General features: G+C 44.5%; 4 protein-coding genes and 2 long non-coding RNA genes across 8 annotated transcripts; 4 read left to right on the forward strand and 2 right to left on the reverse strand.

Moving 5' to 3' along the window:
• The first annotated feature begins 701 nt into the window (after positions 1–701).
• On the forward strand, positions 702–1,826 carry LOC109520112 (nuclear factor 7, brain-like). Its single transcript, XM_019877076.1, has 3 exons — positions 702–1,366; positions 1,472–1,665; positions 1,814–1,826. The coding sequence occupies exons 1-3, from the start codon at positions 1,001–1,003 to the stop codon at positions 1,824–1,826; spliced, it is 573 nt and encodes a 190-aa protein (XP_019732635.1). The 5' UTR covers positions 702–1,000.
• Positions 1,827–3,006: 1,180 nt separating this feature from the next.
• On the forward strand, positions 3,007–4,719 carry LOC109520150 (tripartite motif-containing protein 35-like). The gene has a single exon (XM_019877138.1). The coding sequence runs from the start codon at positions 3,244–3,246 to the stop codon at positions 4,624–4,626; it is 1,383 nt and encodes a 460-aa protein (XP_019732697.1). The 5' UTR covers positions 3,007–3,243; the 3' UTR covers positions 4,627–4,719.
• A 160-nt stretch (positions 4,720–4,879) lies between these two features.
• Positions 4,880–11,417, forward strand: caprin2 (caprin family member 2). 2 transcript variants are annotated; one of them, XM_019877132.1, is made up of 20 exons: positions 4,880–5,222; positions 6,034–6,283; positions 6,373–6,435; positions 6,506–6,592; positions 6,681–6,919; positions 7,146–7,228; positions 7,329–7,406; positions 7,604–7,641; positions 7,764–7,946; positions 8,136–8,177; positions 8,240–8,365; positions 8,504–8,585; positions 8,825–8,868; positions 9,150–9,245; positions 9,325–9,396; positions 9,543–9,683; positions 9,886–9,985; positions 10,153–10,214; positions 10,396–10,447; positions 10,547–11,417. In XM_019877132.1, exons 2-20 carry the CDS (start codon positions 6,044–6,046, stop codon positions 11,116–11,118), a joined length of 2,400 nt encoding a protein of 799 aa, XP_019732691.1. In that variant the 5' UTR covers positions 4,880–5,222; positions 6,034–6,043; the 3' UTR covers positions 11,119–11,417. The 2 variants fall into 2 exon arrangements, with proteins under 2 accessions (XP_019732691.1, XP_019732690.1); XM_019877131.1 differs by having other exon boundaries at positions 4,881–5,222; positions 8,504–8,588; positions 8,828–8,868.
• Positions 6,924–10,600, reverse strand: LOC109520154 (uncharacterized). The gene is made up of 5 exons (XR_002169123.1): positions 10,495–10,600; positions 10,327–10,415; positions 7,743–7,908; positions 7,354–7,482; positions 6,924–7,262 (listed from the first exon to the last, which is right to left on the reverse strand). It is a non-coding gene; the product is annotated as an uncharacterized LOC109520154 (long non-coding RNA).
• On the reverse strand, positions 10,762–11,886 carry LOC109520155 (uncharacterized). Its single transcript, XR_002169124.1, has 3 exons — positions 11,686–11,886; positions 11,012–11,072; positions 10,762–10,852 (listed from the first exon to the last, which is right to left on the reverse strand). It is a non-coding gene; the product is annotated as an uncharacterized LOC109520155 (long non-coding RNA).
• Positions 11,887–11,977: 91 nt separating this feature from the next.
• Positions 11,978–19,296, forward strand: ipo8 (importin 8). 2 transcript variants are annotated; one of them, XM_019877182.1, is made up of 25 exons: positions 11,978–12,354; positions 12,633–12,714; positions 12,817–12,973; positions 13,217–13,375; positions 13,453–13,609; positions 13,747–13,836; positions 13,947–14,041; positions 14,123–14,207; positions 14,295–14,429; positions 14,604–14,703; positions 14,791–14,867; positions 14,967–15,083; positions 15,235–15,324; positions 15,498–15,663; positions 15,750–15,910; positions 16,042–16,167; positions 16,494–16,569; positions 16,948–17,073; positions 17,259–17,356; positions 17,463–17,558; positions 17,731–17,951; positions 18,042–18,247; positions 18,367–18,585; positions 18,721–18,850; positions 19,024–19,296. In XM_019877182.1, coding segments are annotated over exons 1-25 (3,054 nt in total). In that variant the 5' UTR covers positions 11,978–12,270; the 3' UTR covers positions 19,025–19,296. The 2 variants fall into 2 exon arrangements, with proteins under 2 accessions (XP_019732741.1, XP_019732742.1); XM_019877183.1 differs by having other exon boundaries at positions 16,494–16,560.
• The last annotated feature ends 158 nt before the right edge of the window (positions 19,297–19,454 follow it).

A 19,454-nucleotide genomic window follows, 5' to 3' on the forward strand; every position in this document is an offset into this window, starting at 1 on the left:
CCAAAGTTGAGCGACGAGGTTGGTGTTGTTTTTGCGTCTTCCGTTGTAATGGGACTTTTTTTACGCCCTGCTGTTCAATTAAATGAAGTAATGGTTCGAGTTAGTTTGGGAACGATGGCAAAAGTTGGCGAAGCGGTTTTCTTCGGTTGCATTTCGTTTTATTTAAATCGCGTCAAACCAGTAAACTTATTTTCCGCGTTCATTCAATGAGGTATGTGTTGCACGGTTTACGAGCTGGTGGGAATTCTTCACGAGGGTTTTATTTGTTGTGGTTTGTGAGCCATCCGCTGTCAAACTTATTTCATGGCTAGGAATCCCTTCAACGCTGTCACTAAACGCCATTTTAAAACAAGCGTGAACTTGACACTTTGTGCGGGTGAAACAAAACTGCCTTGTTATGCCGGCGCCACAATGAAATGAACGCTGAAAATTCCCCTTTGATGCAGATTGTGCGTTTTCTGTGGACTTGAAATCTATCCCTTTTGTTCGTATTTGAAGGCTCAAAAGCAAATGCTGATTTTGACGCATATCCGCAGTTTTTTAATGGCCGATAAGAGATCTTAAATGGGTAAAAGTCGGGAAATTATTGATTTAAAATTTCACTTTCTAATTGATCCATGGTGAGCTGGCATAGTTAGCAACTGGCAAATGGCAGTTCTACGATAATAAAATAATAAAACTATAATAACTCCATCAAAGTGTCCAAAGGTAATGGGATCAAGTCAGACAACGAAAGCATTTCTTTTTGACTCGACACTCCGTCGCTATCTCGTTTAATGTTGCACTTCGGTCCCTGGCAAATCGCGGTTCATACAATTGTACAATAATACCGCTCTCTTCAAAGGTAATCAACTCAAGTCTGACAACAAAAGCGCTGCAGGAATTGCACTTGTGGACTCACAGTCAACGAACCACTTGTGACCGAGGCAGACACACTGCGGCTGTCCAGAGACAGAACGTTGGAAGACTTGTCGACGGTGTCGGTGCTTTCGCGAGGAGAATGGCGAGCCAATTTGAGAATGATCTCCACTGTCCGACCTGTTTGGCGATCTTTAAAGATCCTGTCATGCTGCCGTGTAGTCACAGCATCTGTCGTGCGTGTGCGCAGCAGTGGTGGGATGGCAAAGGAGAGCGAACATGTCCGGTCTGCAGAAAAACGTGCGGGTCGACGGATGTACCTCTCAACTTGGCCCTCAGGAATTTGTGCAAGGCCTTTTCAAAACATGCCTCAGTGGAGTCGGAGGACGTCTGCAGCTTGCACAAGGAGAAACTGAAACTCTTCTGTTTGGACCACCAGGAGCTCGTGTGCATCATCTGCCGAGATGCGGAAAGCCACACTGGCCACAAGTTCCGTCCCCTCGAGGAGGTCGTGAAAGGTCACAAGGACTGTTTGGACCACCAGGAGCTCGTGTGCATCATCTGCCGAGATGCGGAAAGCCACACTGGCCACAAGTTCCGTCCCCTCGAGGAGGTCGTGAAAGGTCACAAGGAGCAACTCCGGGAAGGGCTGCGGGACGCAAAGAAAAGGCTGCAAGATCAGAAGGAGATAAGAGACGACTGCAACGAGCAAGCGGCGTACATCAAGGTCCAGAGGAAGCAGGTTAAAAGCAAGATCAAGAAGGATTTTGAGGCGCTTCGTCGCTTCCTGGAGGAGGAGGAGGAGGAGTCTGTTTTCAAACGAAAATCAAATAAAACGAAAATCAATTTTTCAGTCGTTTTTCTGTTTTGAAACATTTGTTTCCAAACGTGATGTCTAATGACCAAAAGAGACACGGGCCGTCCACCTGTTCATAAATTTCTTCTGCCGTTTCAGATCGCTCAAGTAGAGGAAGCCAATCCCAGTTTAAAAAAAAAACAAAAAAACGTGAAAACGAAAGCGAAAGTATTCAAAACGGAGCGCCCGAGAAATCTAAAGCAAGGCTGGGGGGCGCCTTCTGCAAACTGACCCCACCTTGCACAGTCTGAACAACGAGTGCTGGTGACTTCAAATCGTTGTCGATTTTGGAATTAACGCCCAAAGTTGAGCGACGAGGTTGGTGTTGTTTTTGCGTCTTCCGTTGTAATGGGACTTTTTTTTCGCCCTGCTGTTCAATTAAATGAAGTAATGGTTCGAGTTAGTTTGGGAACGATGGCAAAAGTTGGCGAAGCGGTTTTCTTCGGTTGCATTTCGTTTTATTTAAATCGCGTCAAACCAGTAAACTTATTTTCCGCGTTCATTCAATGAGGTATGTGTTGCACGGTTTACGAGCTGGTGGGAATTCTTCACGAGGGTTTTATTTGTTGTGGTTTGTGAGCCATCCGCTGTCAAACTTATTTCATGGCTAGGAATCCCTTCAACGCTGTCACTAAACGCCATTTTAAAACAAGCGTGAACTTGACACTTTGTGCGGGTGAAACGAAACTGCCTTGTTATGCAGGCGCCACAATGAAATGAACGCTGAAAATTCCCTTTTGATGCAGAGTGTGCGTTTTCTATGGACTTGAAATCTATCCCTTTTGTTCGTATTTGAAGGCTCAAAAGCAAATGCTGATTTTGACGCATATCCGCAGTTTTTTAATGGCCGATAAGAGATCTTAAATGGGTAAAAGTCGGGGAATTATTGATTTAAAATTTCACTTTCACTTTCTAATTGATTCATGGTGAGCTGGGGAACTCCCTGCAATTTTTTCTTTTAACCGAAAGCTAAATGAAACATGAACATATCAGCGATACTGAAATTTTGGAAAACCTTTTTCAATTAAATCTCAGCTTTGTTTCAAGATATCGAACCCCTGCAAAGTATGCTGATACCAGTCACTGGTGCCCTTTTGTGGTCGTCAATGTTCTGCACGGCTAACTACCAACTTGCAAATCCGTACAAACGTATTTGCAAGTAGTTAGCAACTGGCAAATGGCAGTTCTACGATAATAAAATAATAAAACTATAATAACTCCATCAAGGTGTCCAAAGGTAATGGGATCAAGTCAGACAACGAAAGCATTTCTTTTTCACTCGACACTCCGTCGCTATCTCGTTTAATGTTGCACTTCGGTCCCTGGCAAATCGCGGTTCATACAATTGTACAATAATACCGCTCTCTTCAAAGGTAATCAACTCAAGTCTGACAACAAAAGCGCTGCAGGAATTGTACTTGTGGACTCACAGTCAACCAACCACTTGTGATTGAGGCAGACACACTTCGGCTGTCCGGAGACAGAACTTTGGAAGACTTGTCGACGGTGTCGGTGCTTTCGCGAGGAGAATGGCGAGCCAATTTGAGAATGATCTCCACTGTCCGACCTGTTTGGCGATCTTTCAAGATCCTGTCATGCTGCCGTGTAGTCACAGCTTCTGTCGTGGGTGTGTGCAGCAGTGGTGGGATGGCAATGGAGAGCGAACGTGTCCGGTCTGCAGACAAACGTGCGGGTCGACGGATGTACCTCTCAACTTGGCCCTCAGGAATTTGTGCGAGGCCTTTTCACATGCCTCAGTGGAGTCGGAGGATGTCTGCAGCTTGCACAAGGAGAAACTGAAACTCTTCTGTTTGGACCACCAGGAGCTCGTGTGCATCATCTGCCGAGATGCGGAAAGCCACACTGGCCACAAGTTCCGTCCCCTCGAGGAGGTCGTGAAAGGTCACAAGGAGCAACTCCGGGAAGGGCTGCGGGACGCAAAGAAAAGGCTGCAAGATCAGAAGGAGATAAGAGACGACTGCAACGAGCAAGCGGCGTACATCAAGGTCCAGAGGAAGCAGGTTGAAAGCAAGATCAAGAAGGATTTTGAGGCGCTTCGTCGCTTCCTGGAGGAGGAGGAGGAGGCCAGGTTGTCTGCGGTGAGGGAGGAAGAGCAGACGAAGAGTCAGACCATGAAGGAGAGGATCGAGGCTCTTGACAGAGACATGGCCGCTCTCTCCGCCACCATCACAAACACGGAGGAAAAACTGACGTCTGACCCCGTTTCCTTCATGAAGAACTTCAACACGCTGAGGACCAGAATCCAGAAGCCACCTGACGCGCCCAAGAAGTTCCCAGGAGCTCTGCTGGATGAAGTCCAACACGTGGGCAACCTCAAGTTCAACGTGTGGGAAGGAATGAAGCAGGTGGTCTCCTACAGTCCCGTCATTCTGAACCCAAACTCGGCCCGGTCGACGCTGGCTCTGTCTGAAGATCTGACCAGTGTGCGTTCTGCCAAAAAGCAGCAGCGTCCAAGTAATCCAGAGAGGCTTACGGCCTTTGGCGGCGTGCTCGGTTCTCCTTTGGCCTCTGGAACACACACGTGGGATGTTGAGGTGGGAGAAAACATGCGGTGGAAAGTAGGAGTGGCGTGGGGGGACCCTTGTTCGCCAAATGACATGAAAGTACAGGGGATTACATTCCGGGATGAGAAATACAAATTGTTCGGCGACGCACTTGGATCCTGGAAGCCATCGGTGAAAGTGCAGAGGATCCGAGTTCACGTGGACACGAACCAACGAACGCTTTCATTGACCGAATCGCTTACAGACACTCTGTTGGGCAAAACGAATCCTTCCGCTTGGCCACGTTTGTCTGACAACATAAAACTGTTTCCTTACTTTTGGACAACTGATAAAATTCCGCTGCAAATAATTCCACGTTCGCCTCATGTTACAACTCAAAGCCGATGATGGTGGTGGAGATGTTGAGGCCACACCTTGATGGAGGTTTTATATTGATGGATGTGTTCAAGAAACTAAAAAAAAAAAAAAAATACAACAACACATGATTTTTATGTAATTTAACCCGTGTTAAAAAAAATCTGAAATGTCATTTTGTGTTTGAATTATGGTTGGTGACTTCTGTTGTTTTAATTCCCCCCCACAAAAAATAAATAAATAAAAAATCCTACCTGATCTGTCAACACAGTGTGGAAGAATGATTTTTGTATGTTTTCAAACAAAAAAATCAAATAAAACGAAAAAAAAAAATCTGTCGTTTTTGTATTTTGAAATACCTGCTTCCAAACGTGATGTCATACCAGAAGAGACAAATTTCTAAAAATTTCTTCTGTCGTTTAAGATCCCGCAGGTAGAGGAAGCCAATCCCAGTTAAAGAAAAAAAAAAAGTGAAAGCGGAAGTATTCCAAACGGAGCGCCCTATAAATCAAAAGCAAAGCTCGGGGGCGCTCTCTGCAAACTGAGCACCTTGCACAGTCTGAACAAGGAGTGCTGGTGACTTCAATCAGTCTCGATTTTGGAATTAACGCCCAAAGTAGAGCTACGAGGTTGGTGGTGTTTTTTTGTTTGTTTTTGCCCCCTGCTGTTCAATTAAATGAAGTGTGGTTCGAGTTCGTTTGGGAACGATGGCTCACGTCGGCGATGCCGTTTTCTTCAATTGCATTTCGTTTGATATAAATCGCGTCAAATCACGAAGCTTATTTTCCACGTTCATTCAATGAGGTGTTTGTTGCACCTCTGATGAGCTGGTGGGAATTCTTAACAAGGGTTTTTATTGTTGTGGTTTGTGAGCAATCCGCTGTCAAACTTATTTCATGGAGAGGAATCCCTTCAACGGTGTCATTAAACGCCATTTAAAAAACAAGCGTGAAATTGACACTTTGTGCGCGAGAAACAAAACTGCCTTGTTTTGCCAGCACCACAATTAAATGAACAAAAGGAATTAAAACGAATTAAATGAATGAAAATTCCCTTTTGATGCAGAGTGTGCGTTTTCTACGGGCTTGAAATCTATCCCCTTTTGTTCCTATTTTGAAGGCTGAAAAGGAAATGCTGATTTTGACGCATATCCGCAGTGTTTTTTTAATGGCAGATAAGAGATCTTAAATGGGTTAACGTCGGGGAATTATTTATTTAAAATGTCACTTAACTTTCTAAGAGATGCATGCTGAGCTGGGGAACTCCCTGCAGTTTTTTTTTCTTTTAATCCAAAGCTAAATGAAACATTTACATAGCAGTGACACTGAAATTCTGGAAAACTTTTCAATTAAAAGTATCTAAACAAATGATCGATCAATTTGATCATGGCGGTTGCACCTCTAGATAGAAACAAGCGAATACATTTTCTCCCTCTTGTAGGAGCTTGGCAATGGTGCAGCTTCCTCCTTCCCCCAAGGTGGGTGTCACACTTGCTGGCGAACAGTCAGAAGAGAAGAAGGAAAGAATGGAAGGCAAGTTGATTGTTTTGAGTCCGAAGGGAGACTCACCTGCCAGCCTGGGGGCCCCGCCGAGCTTTGACTTCCCCACTGCCTATCATGGGTATGAAACCTACATAGAAGATGGACTTATCTGCCTCAAACATAAGGTTCGCAACTTGGAGAAAAAGAAGGTAGGAACATGAAACAATGGCAAAAGCATATCAGGGGTGTGTGGTCGCAAATATGGCTGTTTTTTCCCCCCGTCTTGCTTTTGCCGTAGCTGAAACTGGAACACTATAAGAGATGCCTGACCTGTGGTGAGACTCTAAATAAAGACCAAATGGTGAGCCCATATTTTCAAAATGACACTCAATCGTCTGACGTGACCATGACAGAATCGTTTTTGTTGTCAGGCTGCGACTGATAAATACGAGCAGGTGGTGCATAACCTGGAGTTTGCCAAAGAGCTCCACAAAACCCTGGACAGCTTGACTCAAAACGTAAGAGTTTAGTCGTTAGTTTCTATTATGTTTACTTAAATATTGTCTCTGTCCAATAAAAATTAAGTGTCTCCCCCCACCAAAAAAGTTGCTGAAGTCACAGAAGAAGGCGGTCAAAAGGGAGCAGCTGGTAAGGATGGAGGAGGAGAGGCGGCGGCTCAGCATGGTGCTCCAAGTCCAACATCTCCTCGCCAGCCTACAAGAGGCCCATGTCAAGAAAGACCTGCAAAGCGGACACAACCAGGCACCCTACCTACCGGCAAAGCATCTCAACAGCTTGAGCCAGCTGGCCGCTTTGCTCGGGGCGAGGCAGGATGACAGACTGAGGTGACTTTTTTTTTTTTTTTTAAATAATGAACCCAAATTGAATTTAAGACTAATCACCCCGGGTGCTCCCTGAACTTTTTTGTGACAATTTGAAAACAAACGTGGATGCGCATAAGACATTTCAACAAAAGTAACTTCAAACTTTCATCTGCAAATACTTTTGTCATTTTCTACAGTGATAAAAGAAAGACTCACATTTGTCTGAATTTTCTCTGCTGGGTTGAAGTTTAGAGCAGTGGATGGAGCAAGCGGCTGTGATGTACATGGACCTTCTGGAGGGAGAGGAAAAGCCAGTGGCCGGATCGACGTGTGCGTATCGGAGAATTTGCGCTCCGGCATGACTCTGGTCCACAAAAAACAAACAAACCAAACCCGTCTCATTTGTGTGTTTTTGGGGGTTTTTTTCCAGTTAAATTGCTGAAAGATGAGCTCACCAAATTATTGAAGAGCAAGTACTTCTCTTGTCTTCCGTCCAAAACGACTCCAGGTACGTCCAAGCAGGTACAGCAGTAATCGTGAGATCCGCCCATCGTTTGACTCCTTTGCCGTGATGAATTTATATGCTAATGGAAAAAATAAGAATACATATTAATGGCCTTTACAACAGAGTACAAATCAGTTTGTGGTGTACGTACTTTGCATTATTTTGGGTCTTCTTCTTTTTTTTTTTCATGTCTTTGATAGCCAAATCAAAGCTGACGCACCCGGAACATTCTCCAGAGGTAAGGTCACATTTGCGTGTTCGCAGTCTGAGCTCAGGGCCAGTTTGGAAAAAAAATACATGGATAAGAGAGAGAAGCGCGCCGAGTCGTTTCCGTCTGACCTTGACAATTCCCTGGCGCAGAAGTCGAAGGAAGACTTGATGCTTAGGAGACAGGTTGACCCTCCCGACTGCTGGGATTTTGAGTTCTCGGATGAAGGCATCTCATTGCAGGCCGTGGTGGGCAAACCGTGGAAAGGTGCGGCGGCCACTTTCATTCCCAAAGCACCTGTTGCCAGCAAGTGCAAGTCAGCTGGGAGTAAAGAGGTAAACTCATGCCATGGCTTGATACTCCCTTGAAAAAGAATATGGGGAGAGACGACAATTGCAGTTCATTTAAAATAAAAAAAATTAACATGAAAACAATTTTTTTTTTCATGAATAGCCAAAAAAAAACCCAAACAAACAATAAAGTGGAAATGTGATACGAATGTGTTCTATTTTTCTTGATATCAGGAAAAGGAGAAGAAAGCGAACAGGGAGCAAAATGCCAAGACCGTGAGTACAAGATTGTTTAAAAAAACAAAATCTTCAACATGACACCTTGTGATTCTTGGCAGGACGATCACAAGGGTTTACCTGAAGTGAAATTCAGCTCTCCAACCTTCCCCAAAGACCCGATCATGAGGAAAAAACACTTGGAGGACTTAATAACCAAGATCCATGGCTCCTTCAGTTTTATCCAGGTGGAATGTCGCAATTGAAGACCTAGACCAGTGCACTAGGAAATTGATACAAAACATGGCCTTCATATAACCCCCCCACCTCTAGAGGCAGGGGACCAATTTTGCTCAAGATTTTAATGTTTCTACATTGCTGTCTAGGATTCTCTACTCGATTGCGAGTCCCCTTCAGAAAATGGAAACTCCAAATTTAAAAAGGAGCCGTCGGAGTTGGCGTCTCCTCTGGGTAATGTTGAACCATTTTTGTCAAATTTTAGAATTTCAGGATTCCACCACAGAAGTGTACCACATTGCAAACCCCCCAAAAAGGCACAAAAGTCAAAAATTCAGATGCTGACAGGCATACTGTTACCGGTATATTGTCCGTACCCATCACGGTATTGATCTTTTTTTTTTTTTTGATCATTTGAGAAAACTATGAACCGAAATAATTTTATGCATTGTGTTCTTTCTCCCAACCAACAGCTTTAAAAACCTCAAGTGATCCGCTGCCAAAAGAAATGCATGTAAGCAGTCGTTTAGATGTTTCTATCACACACACACACCTTGTTCAAATGCCTTTTTTGATGGGATTGTTTAATTAAAAACATGGACATATTTAGTTGAAATGTTTTTCACTTAAGTTGTACAGGTTATCGGTCACACTGAAAGTGCACAGAGTTTGAAAATGATCTTAGTCTTGAACAAAAATATGACATCTGAACAGCGGTGTGTAGACTTTTTTTTTTTTTTAAACATCCACTGTATGTTACGGAAACGTGTTAATCACTTCATTTTCCATTCACAGTCCACCCCACTGCCTGCTCGGCTTCTGGACCACAAAACCAGAATGACAAATGGGGATCAGGGCCTAAAAGGTTACGAACTGGAGATATCCTCAAATGTAAGATTCTGTGCAATAATGACATGCTTTTAAGGGTATCCGTTTAAACTGTTTGTTTGGTTTCTTTCCCCGCCTACAGGAGCATCTGCATTTGTCCGAACAGAAGAAATTTTCTTCGCCATTGTTCTCCAGGCCAGAGTCTGCAATCTCTGTCAGTTTAAAGTTCATATGTATTAGAGGGTGGCAAAAACGGAGCAACTTGAGATATGTTGCGTTTATTACAGTTAACCGGATGCTCATTTTCAAGAAGCTGAACATCTGTTATTGTTTGACGCACTCAAACTTTGTGTTCCTCAGACGGTGGTTGCCGAATCGGGAACAATTTCTCCCTGTAACAGGACGGCACCGAGCATCTCCGTCCCCGCTCCCAAGCACACATTTTCCACACCCCCTGCGAGGCAAACTGTCACCTCTGTGCAATTTCATGATATGCCTTCAGTGAGTCTTCAAATGTGTTGATTCTTTCTCGCGTTGGGTGACGATCAAAGAAGGTGTGCAGTTATGCCGTTGCCGAGTGACTTTTTCCAATGATTGGTCTTAAATGACTTGGTCATCAATGACGGGCATTTTTAATGACATTCGCAACACTTTCTATCTGCAAGATTTTGCTCATTTCGACGCCAGTGTCTTTTTATTGTAGGTCTTCAACGGAGATGCAAAAGTAGAACCAAAGTACACCAACTGCAGCACCCAAACACCACCTGAGTTTGCACCCTCAGAAGACGACTCGCAAACGATGGGTATGCCTCTGCTGGCCTGTAATGGCGAGCTAAACTCAAGATGCCGAAAATTTTTGCAATATTTTAATTGCAAATGTGATTTAGGACCCCCACCCCCCTTTTTAACTAGTGCTGCCATAATTCTTGCTTTTAAAGCATGATAGTGGATTCTGATTTCTGTTTGGCAGGGGGCACATGCATTTTCCAGACTCATCTGAAGAACTATGACCCTCTCTTAAGTGCTCCAAGAGTAAGTGAATCTCAAAGCTGTAGTGGCGCTGTGCTAAATGTTCCTTCCTGCTCAGTGTTGCACTCTGATGCTGATACTGATTGTATACAGTGGATATAAAAACGATACATACCCAGTGTTGTTCAAATGGCAGTTTTGTTGTGTATCCATCCATTTTCTACAGCTTTTGATCCGTTTGCAGGGCTCTGGATCCCAGCACGTCTGTGGATGTGGAGTACAGCATCATTCCAGTGGTAAAGACAATGTTATATTCTACAAAAGAAAAAAAAAAGATATTTACCATTAATAACGGACTGGCCACCAGATTAATTTTTTTTCCATTTACTCTGCAGCAGCCTGGCGTGAGAGCTCACATGTGAGCAGCCCAGACCGTGAAGAATTCACAACGATGGATTCAGGACATGGCGATTCCCTTCCTGTCCCCATCGTAGATGTCCCGCACAGTCCTCAAGGCCACCATCACACTTCCCTACTTCCCATGCAACTTTACCCTTTCTCCCAGCCGCTGAAAGTCGCGTTCACGGCATCTCGCACAGTCAACTTTGCTCCGGGCAACCTAGACCAGCCCATTGTTTTTGATCAGCTGCACAGCAACCTCGGAGAGATGTTTGACACCCACATTGGCCGCTTTACCTGTCCTGTCAATGGAATGTACGTTTTCATGTTCCACATCCTTAAGCTGGCAATTAATGTGCCACTTTACATCAATCTCATGTGCAATGAAGAAGTCATGGTGTCGGCGTACGCCAATGATGGAGCACCGGATCATGAGACGGCTAGCAACCACGCCATCTTACCTCTCTTCCAAGGTGATCAGGTTTGGCTCCGATTGCATCGCGGTGCCATTTATGGAAGCACCTGGAAGTATAGTACATTTTCTGGCTTTTTGCTTTACCAGGACTGAGCTCTGTATAGTCTCTTGGTTTATACCAAACTGTTGACATCATCATTAGGTCAGCCATCATTCCAAAGTACCTTCTTCGCGCAAAAGCCTGCTGATTATACATGACTACGTCTCTTCAAGATGGCAAATAGGATTTCTAGTCGACAATCAAACTTGCTGTGGGCTCGTAAACTGTAAAAGGAATCGGTTTTGGTGGTGGGTATGGTGTTGAACACAAATGGCCAGTATGTTGAAGTGAAATCCAAACTGAGGAGGTCAATTTGGTCTCTTGAAATGGCTTAATAAAAGATGAGCAGTGATACTTGTGTGCTTGCATCTTCATTAAAAAAAAGGTTCTTTGTTGCCACACGAAAATATGTAGGCACACAGATAGTGCCATATTTAATTTCCCCGTGTGCAGTTTTTTTTTTTTTTAATTGCACCTTGCTTGCATACTTTCAAGGTTGATTTTCCTTTCAGATTCAATGTCTAGTATTGCAGAAGATCGGGAGCATGATAGTCACATTGGTGTCAGTGAAACAAAATATTAATACAGAACTGTTAATTTATCAGCTCGATGGGACTCACCACTTTTGCTTTCCTCGTGGCTCTGACGGACGCGCCTTGGGAAGCAGGTGCCACGCTGGGTGCTGTTGCGTCACTGCAATAAATATTACACACACCATTTGTGTCACGAAATGAAAGCATATGGCTCCAGCACGCCCACAACCCTTGTGAGGAAAAGATTAGAACATGGGTGAAAGCAAATAGACGAACGTCACATGACGAGACCACTCCAAGACTCAAGGGGGCAGCAAACTTGCTGAGCCAACGATGAATTATGTGCCGTAAAAGTGCCGTAAAGTTTGTGTTTTGCAGTTTACGTTTACGTCCTGCAATTGCTGCTTACCGGCAGTTTTGTTGTTTTCAAAGCTTGATGGAATTTGAAAACGCTATCGGTTCTTCTATGAATCTGCTTCCATTGTGATATAATCAGTGGTGGACCTCGCCAAAAGTCATATTTATTTTGCTTTCGTTTTTATCCCAAAGTGTCAAATTCAGTCACGGCTTAGGTGACATTAAATGCAGGCCCACAACGGCCTTCACAATTAAGTGAGTAGCGTTCATGGTTTTTGCATGTAGTGTATTAAGGGGGATACGTGGAGTGAAGTAATGGATCCCAACCGGATAATTCAGGCTCTGAGAGGGACTATCGATCCGAATTTGAGAAGAGCGGCTGAAGATGAACTCAATCAGGTGGGTGTCACTGCTGAAGACGTCGAATAGTAACTATGAGAGGGTACTGTTTAACTCTGGTTTTGACGCAGGGGCGTGCAGAAACCTTGGGACGGGAAAGTGCTCAAAGTTAAAAGGAGGGAAATTTGCACATGAGTTTGAAATGCCTTACTTGAATATATAACTTGCACGGTGTTATTTTTTTCATTAACTTTACTTGGTCTCGCAAATTTTGTCCAGGTGTCTGTTTCAAGTATTGTTGGTTGCTTAACTCTGACCCTGCTCTGGTTGTGTTTCAGTCCTACAAAATCATCAACTTTGCACCAACTCTGCTTCAGATCATTGTATCAGAGCAGGTGGAGTTTCCAGTTCGGCAGGCAGGTATGGTGTTAAGATTTTTATTTATTTTTTAATATATCTTGTTCTTGATCATTCTGACACCGCCCCCATTGTTATCTGTTGAACTGTTGTGCATGTCCACAGCGGCTATCTATTTGAAGAACATGATTGGCCAGTATTGGCAGGACAGGGAGCCATCTCTGGGAAAAGTGGTTTTCCCCTTTAATATTCATGAAAATGACCGCCAGCAGATCAGAAACCACATTGTGGAGGGCATCATCCGCTGTCCGGAGACCATACGGTACGTTCATTCTCACGCTGCAAACGTCAATGCAACCAGTAATCTTTTCTAACAACTCCACTTTAAATTGGACAGGTTTGTGTTCCGAATTCTCACTAACCTGAATTTTTTGCAAATATTGATTGGTGGGGTTTATGTACTCACGCGCAGTTGGGAGAAGGCCTAAACAGAAACTATTTCACCCTAATACTTGTATCGAATCTTATGACAGTTCAAACTTCACTAACTTCATTGTTAATGCAGCGCCCAGCTGACGATGTGTCTCCGAACTATCATCAAACACGACTTCCCGGGACGTTGGACCGCCATCGTGGACAAGTTAAGCTTGTACTTGCAGTCGAACAACAGTGGCAGCTGGTACGGCAGCCTGCTAGCTCTCTACCAGCTCGTCAAAACCTACGAGTGAGTAACTGATTCTGAATTGTCCATTCCAACTAACTCTTTCCAGTGCTATTCATGACAACATGTTTGCGCGTCAGGTACCGGAAGGAGGAAGAGAGGGAGCCGTTGCTTGCGGCCATGCAAATCTTTCTGCCGCGGATTCAGCAGCTCATCATCCAGCTGCTGAATGACGCCACCATCTTCTCGGTCCTCATTCAAAAACAGATCCTTAAAATCTTCCATTCTCTCATACAGGTATGTTTTGCCACTGCCAACATCAAAGCCGATTTAAAAAAGAATTTTTTTTACGCAATGTTGCAGTATCATATTTTAACCTACAATTTGATATTATGTTGTGCTTATTGATATTGATCCTCCTGTTATATCTGCAGTACTCGCTTCCTCTCCAACTGATCACCACGACAGTGATGACTCAATGGATGGAAATCTTTCGAGCCATAATGGACCGTGATGTACCTGCTGTAAGATGCCTTTCCCCCCCACTGCCAGATATCTGCTCCGTTATGCCTCCGATTGCGTGTGCGTCCACTGCTCCGGAACCCGAAAGGTCACGTTTCGCTTAATTTGACAGGAGACTTTAGAGCTGGATGAGGATGATCGTCCCGAGTTATCATGGTGGAAGTGCAAGAAATGGGCACTGCGTGTCATTACGAGGCTGTTCAAGCGGTGAGCGTGGACCTCGTTTTGCGACGCCGTGATTCAGTCACGTTGAAATGTTGGGATGTCAATATGGTTGTGGCCCCCCAGATATGGAAGCCCAGGCAACGTGACCAAGGAGTACTTTGAGTTTGCCGATTTCTTCTTGAAGACCTACGCAGTGGGCTTACAGCAAGTACGTGTGCTAAATACGAGTCGGGAAGCGCAAGAGTATTTGTGTCTGGCTTTGATGCGTCTGTTTCTATTGTCATTGTCTGCCTAGGTCCTGTTGAAGGTGGTGGATCAACACAGACAGGAGCAGTACGTTACTCCTCGCGTTCTCCAGCAGTGTCTCGACTACCTCAACCAGGGACTTTCCCATTCTCTGACGTGGAAGCAGATGAAGCCTCACATGCAGGTAAGAGGAAACCCGGCCGGCTGACACAAGTCACCAGAAGGGTCCGCTTTGGGCTTCACGTTTCGATGGATTCAATGAACTTCAAATCTCATCAGCACGTTAGTTACTCTTAGAAGCACCGTTTAAACAAAGAAACGCAAATTTGAATAAATTGCGGCTTTCGTTCTCTTCCAGGCTATCTGTCAGGAGGTGATCTTCCCGCTCATGTGTTACAAAGACGAGGATGAGAGGCTGTGGCAGGAGGACCCATTTGAGTACATCCGCATGAAGTTTTGTGTGTACTTTGAAGCTATCAATAAAAATGTCATCTCAATGATTGCTTTTTTTTAATTAAAAAATAAATAAATGAAAATGTCTCCAGACCTTTACGACGATCACGCCCTTCCAGCCACCGCTGCACAGAGCCTTTTGTGCAACGCTGCACGAAAGAGAAAGGAGGTGATGAGAACAATACCATTCGCCGCAGTATTGAGGGATATACATGTCAGGGAAAAAGAATTATCAGAGCACCTTGTTTGTACTTTTTCCTCTTCAAAGGTTCTGCCTCAAATGATGGAGTTCTGCCACCAGATTCTGATGGATCCCGCGTCTGACCACCGACGGAAAGATGGCGCGCTGCACTGTATCGGAGCACTGGCTGAGCTACTACTTAAGGTACGTACGATGCGGAAGATTGCCTTCATCTGCAAGTGAACAAATAAAAAGTGTTTGCATCATCATTTTTTGACAGGGGTTTGAAGACTATTGAATAAACCTTTTCCCGACATTTTTCTCTTTTCTTTGGGCTTTGCCGCATGTTCCGCAGAAGCGCATTTACATGGAGCAGATGGAGTTGATGCTGCAAAACTACGTCTTCCCTTTGCTCGACTCTCGGTTGGGTTACTTGCGAGCCAGGGTAAGCGAAGCAGACGTTCAACAAGTTCTCTCATCTAACAGGGATGTTCAAAATACGTTTGGCTTTGTAAACAAGAGGTATGGGCGCAGACTGAGGAATAAACCGGTTGTAATAAATTGGACAGTGTCGGGTAAAGTAGTACTTATCATTTGTGGTTTCGCTGTTTTTGTCAGTCATGCTGGGTCCTCCACTGCTTCAGTCAGCTGCGTTTCCACAACGCGATAGCGTTGAGGAATGCTGTGGAGTTGGTGAAGAAGGACCTGGTTGATGACAGCGAGATGCCGGTCAAGGTGGAGGCAGCCATTGCTTTACAGATGTTGGTCAGCAATCAGGAAGAAGGTACGTACGCTGCTGCGCGCTGGATGGAGCGAATCGAGTCATCTTGGGGGCGTTGGGATCTCATTTTTTTGTGCCTGCGTGTGTAGCAAAGCTGTACATCAGGCCACACATCCGACCCGTCATGCAACAGCTGCTCCATGTGGTCAAGGAGACGGAGAACGACGATTTGACCAACGTCATTCAGAAGATGATCTGCGAGTACAATGAAGAAGTTGCCGTCATTGCCGTTGACATGACACGGAACCTGGTAAGACACACAGTCGGGACAAAAAACTGAATGTCAACATGCGTGAAAGCCTGCAAAATCACCAAAACAAGGATGCCAACATTTGGCTTTGTTTATAACAATTGAGTGTACTGTGCTTGTGTATTTGGCAGGCAGAGATCTTTACCAGGGTTCTTCAGAGCGAGGAATATGAGGAGAACGAGGACAAGACAGTCATTGCCCTTGGACTTCTGAGCACCATCGACACCATTCTCACGGTCATGGAGGACCACAAGGAGGTTTACCTTTGCGCAGCACTCACACATATGCACACACATTGGCAGGGAGTTTTAGAGTTGGGGAGCAGTGCGATATGGCGAAGGTTGGACAGATGAGGAGGAGCAAGATTGTGACGTGTCCTGAAGGTGTGTAAAAGATGTTGAAATTAAACTCTGGACATACCTGGGAGCAAGTCATCTTAAATTTGCAAACATTTCACCAGTGAGAAGGAGGTACTGTCAGTGATGAATAGAAGAGGCCCAAGGATGGTGCCATGGGAAACTGTTAACTCTTAAAAAAAATGTTTAATGATTAAAAAATATGTTTTCCCCCCTCTTTTTATCAGATCACACAACAGCTGGAGGATATCTGTTTGCAAGTGATTGGCCTGGTCTTGCAGAAACCTATCATAGGTATGGCAGGTGTGTCTGTTCAGATGCATTTTTTTTTCTTTTTCTGCATTGCCCATAGAAAATTGATGATTTAAAAAAAAGATGAATGTCACATTGATTACATCCAAGAACAAAATCTTCTGATAGTATTTCAGCAGAAGGCTCCCTGAAAATTTGTGCAACCCCCAACAAGGAAGAAATTCAAGTGGACTGTCATAATTTTCTGCGTATTTTTTTTTCTAATCCGAATACACTTTGATGTGCCAGAGCAGTGCTCACTGGTCAACACCGGAATTATCAGTTACATTGAATGCGAGCAATGTCATCGTCTCTACGCGTGGGAAAAAGTCCGAGCTAATTTTGTGGTTTTGAAAGTATTAATATGCTGAAGATTCATCTCGTTCACAGAGTTCTACGAGGAGATTCTGTCTCTGGCATTTGGACTTACATGCCAGGCCATCTCCCCGCAGATGTGGCAGCTGCTGAGCGTCTTGTATGAGGTCTTTCAGCATGACTGCTTTGACTACTTCACCGGTTGGTCTCACCTGGCTTGGTCGATGTGGTCAAGAACTTTGCATACACTTGCCATGCGCATGAGCGTCAAGTTGTCATTAGTGAAGGAACACATCCAATTTCCTGAAATGATGAATATTTAGGATCATTGAGGGAAATTTGAATACAAATGCAATAATTGTCCTTTTTTTTTAAATGTGTTATAGATATGATGCCCCTTTTACATAACTACGTCACCGTGGATACAGATGTGTTTCTGTCCAACCCCAAGAACGTGGAGATCATCTACACCATGTGCAAAAAGGTACTTTTTTTTGCAGCTCGCGGGTGTATACAATCTGTCCCAAAGGTTTCTGAGTCTTGCAGTTAAACTGACCGGTTGGCGAGTTTGAATCATTCCTCTGTCCTAGGTGCTGACCACAGATTCAGGTGAAGAAGCCGAGTGTCACGCTGCCAAATTGTTGGAGGTGATTATACTGCAGTGCAAAGGCAGAGGGATTGACCAGGTAAGATGCAGTCCCTGCAGCACTTGATTGCTGAACAGAAATCGAGTACCCACTTTTTAAAAAAAAAGTGTATATGGGTGTGTATTGCATATGCATACACACCTACTCGTTAGGTGGGATGGTATTGGAACGAATGGCTAAAAGGGGGGAGTTTTATGTCTCCCAACTGCAGTGCATCCCTCTGTTTGTGGAGGCAGCGCTGGAGCGTCTGACGCGTGGCGTCAAGTCCAACAAACTTCGGATCATGTGCCTGGAGGTGGCTATCGCTGCGCTTTACTACAGCCCGGCCGTTCTTATGCACACTTTGGACAACGCGCACTTCTCCCAAAACCCACAAACGATTACTGCCCACTTCATCAACCAGTGGATGAACGACACGGAATTCTTCCTCGGGTGAGAAACACAAATTGTCCCGAGAGTTATAAATCATTCATCATCTTAAATTGGATGACCTCACCATTTGCATCTTTGTTTCACTCGCAGGATCCACGACCGAAAGATGTGCATCATTGGCTTGACTGTGCTGATGGAGCTTCCGAGCCGTCCGGCGGCGCTGGAGGGCGTCGCCACACAAATCCTTCCCTCTGTACTGCTCCTCTTCTTGGGCCTCAAGCACCTCTCTGCTTCCCGTCACATCAACAAACCGGACCTGCTGGCCAACACGAGGACTTTGGATGAAGATCAAAACGGTAAGTTTCCCACAAGGCGTGTGCCTGCATGTCTGGCGTGCGGGCTAAAAGATACGCACAACATTTCATGAAGTCGCCAGTCTCGCCAATGTTGACATCGATACGATGATGATTCGCAGAGGAGATTCCCAGTGACGAGGATGAGGTGAATGAAAAATGCAGTATTACGCAGCAGCAGTCCAGTGTGCCGATGGGCCTGGAAGATGAGAGTAATGACGACGACGACTACTGGGATGACGACGATTGCTTTGAAGGAACACCTCTGGAAGAGTACAGCACGCCCCTCGACTATGACAACGGAGAAGATGAATATCAGTTCTTTGCGTCTGCCCTGCTCAGTAAGTCAACCTTTTTTCCTGCTTCTGAAAACGGCCGTTTTCCCGATAAAATTACACTCCGCCAATCAAGTTTCTATCATGTAATGCTTCAACATGTGAATCTGCAACTTGTACTGTGTTGACGTTCTCTCTCAGGAGTCCAGAATACAGATATGGCGTGGTACCAGTGTTTGACTGCACCCCTGAGCGATGACCAGAAAACACAGCTCCAGGAGATTTACAGCATCTCACAGCAGAGGAGGAGTACTGCCACAAAGGGCCAGTGGTAAGGAACTTTGCTATTTTCGATTTCAGCCAAGAATTTTCATTTTGCTGCATCATATGACATATGAGACACAAAGAGTGCTGTTTATTGTTAAAAGTTTGCAATGACGCCACATTCTCATCCAAATACAGTGTACTAGAATGAGCGACAATAGTACATTTGTCTTTTTCTAGAGTTCCAATGAGGTGCTACGGATTCTAAAGAAGAAGATACGTAGGCTGATTTGGCCTGACCTTGTCGGAAAGCATTGGAATTTCAGACAGCGTTGGCTCTGCATTCTGTATCGGCTGGCTTTTCTGTCATTTTGGAGATTGTGCAATTCATATAGTCCTATACTATAGTATCCACCAGCACAGGCTGTATTTATATTTTCTTGACATTTAAAAACAAATTGTAATAATTCTTACTGTTAGTGAACTCCCGTGTGTGCCTGTGTGGTTCTAAAATAAAACAAACACAAATGTGTTTGTGTAATTTGTGTAATATAATCTCCTGTCGTTGTTGCTGTAGCAAAGAATTTCATCAGATGGAATTTGGACTATAAAGATGTTTGTCAAAGTGTCAAGAAATGAAACCGTGGCTTGGATTTTCTTGTTTTGTGTAC

Source organism: Hippocampus comes, unplaced genomic scaffold (assembly GCF_001891065.2).
Source record: "Hippocampus comes isolate QL1 unplaced genomic scaffold, H_comes_QL1_v1.1 scaffold61, whole genome shotgun sequence".
Lineage (NCBI taxonomy): Eukaryota > Metazoa > Chordata > Actinopteri > Syngnathiformes > Syngnathidae > Hippocampus > Hippocampus comes.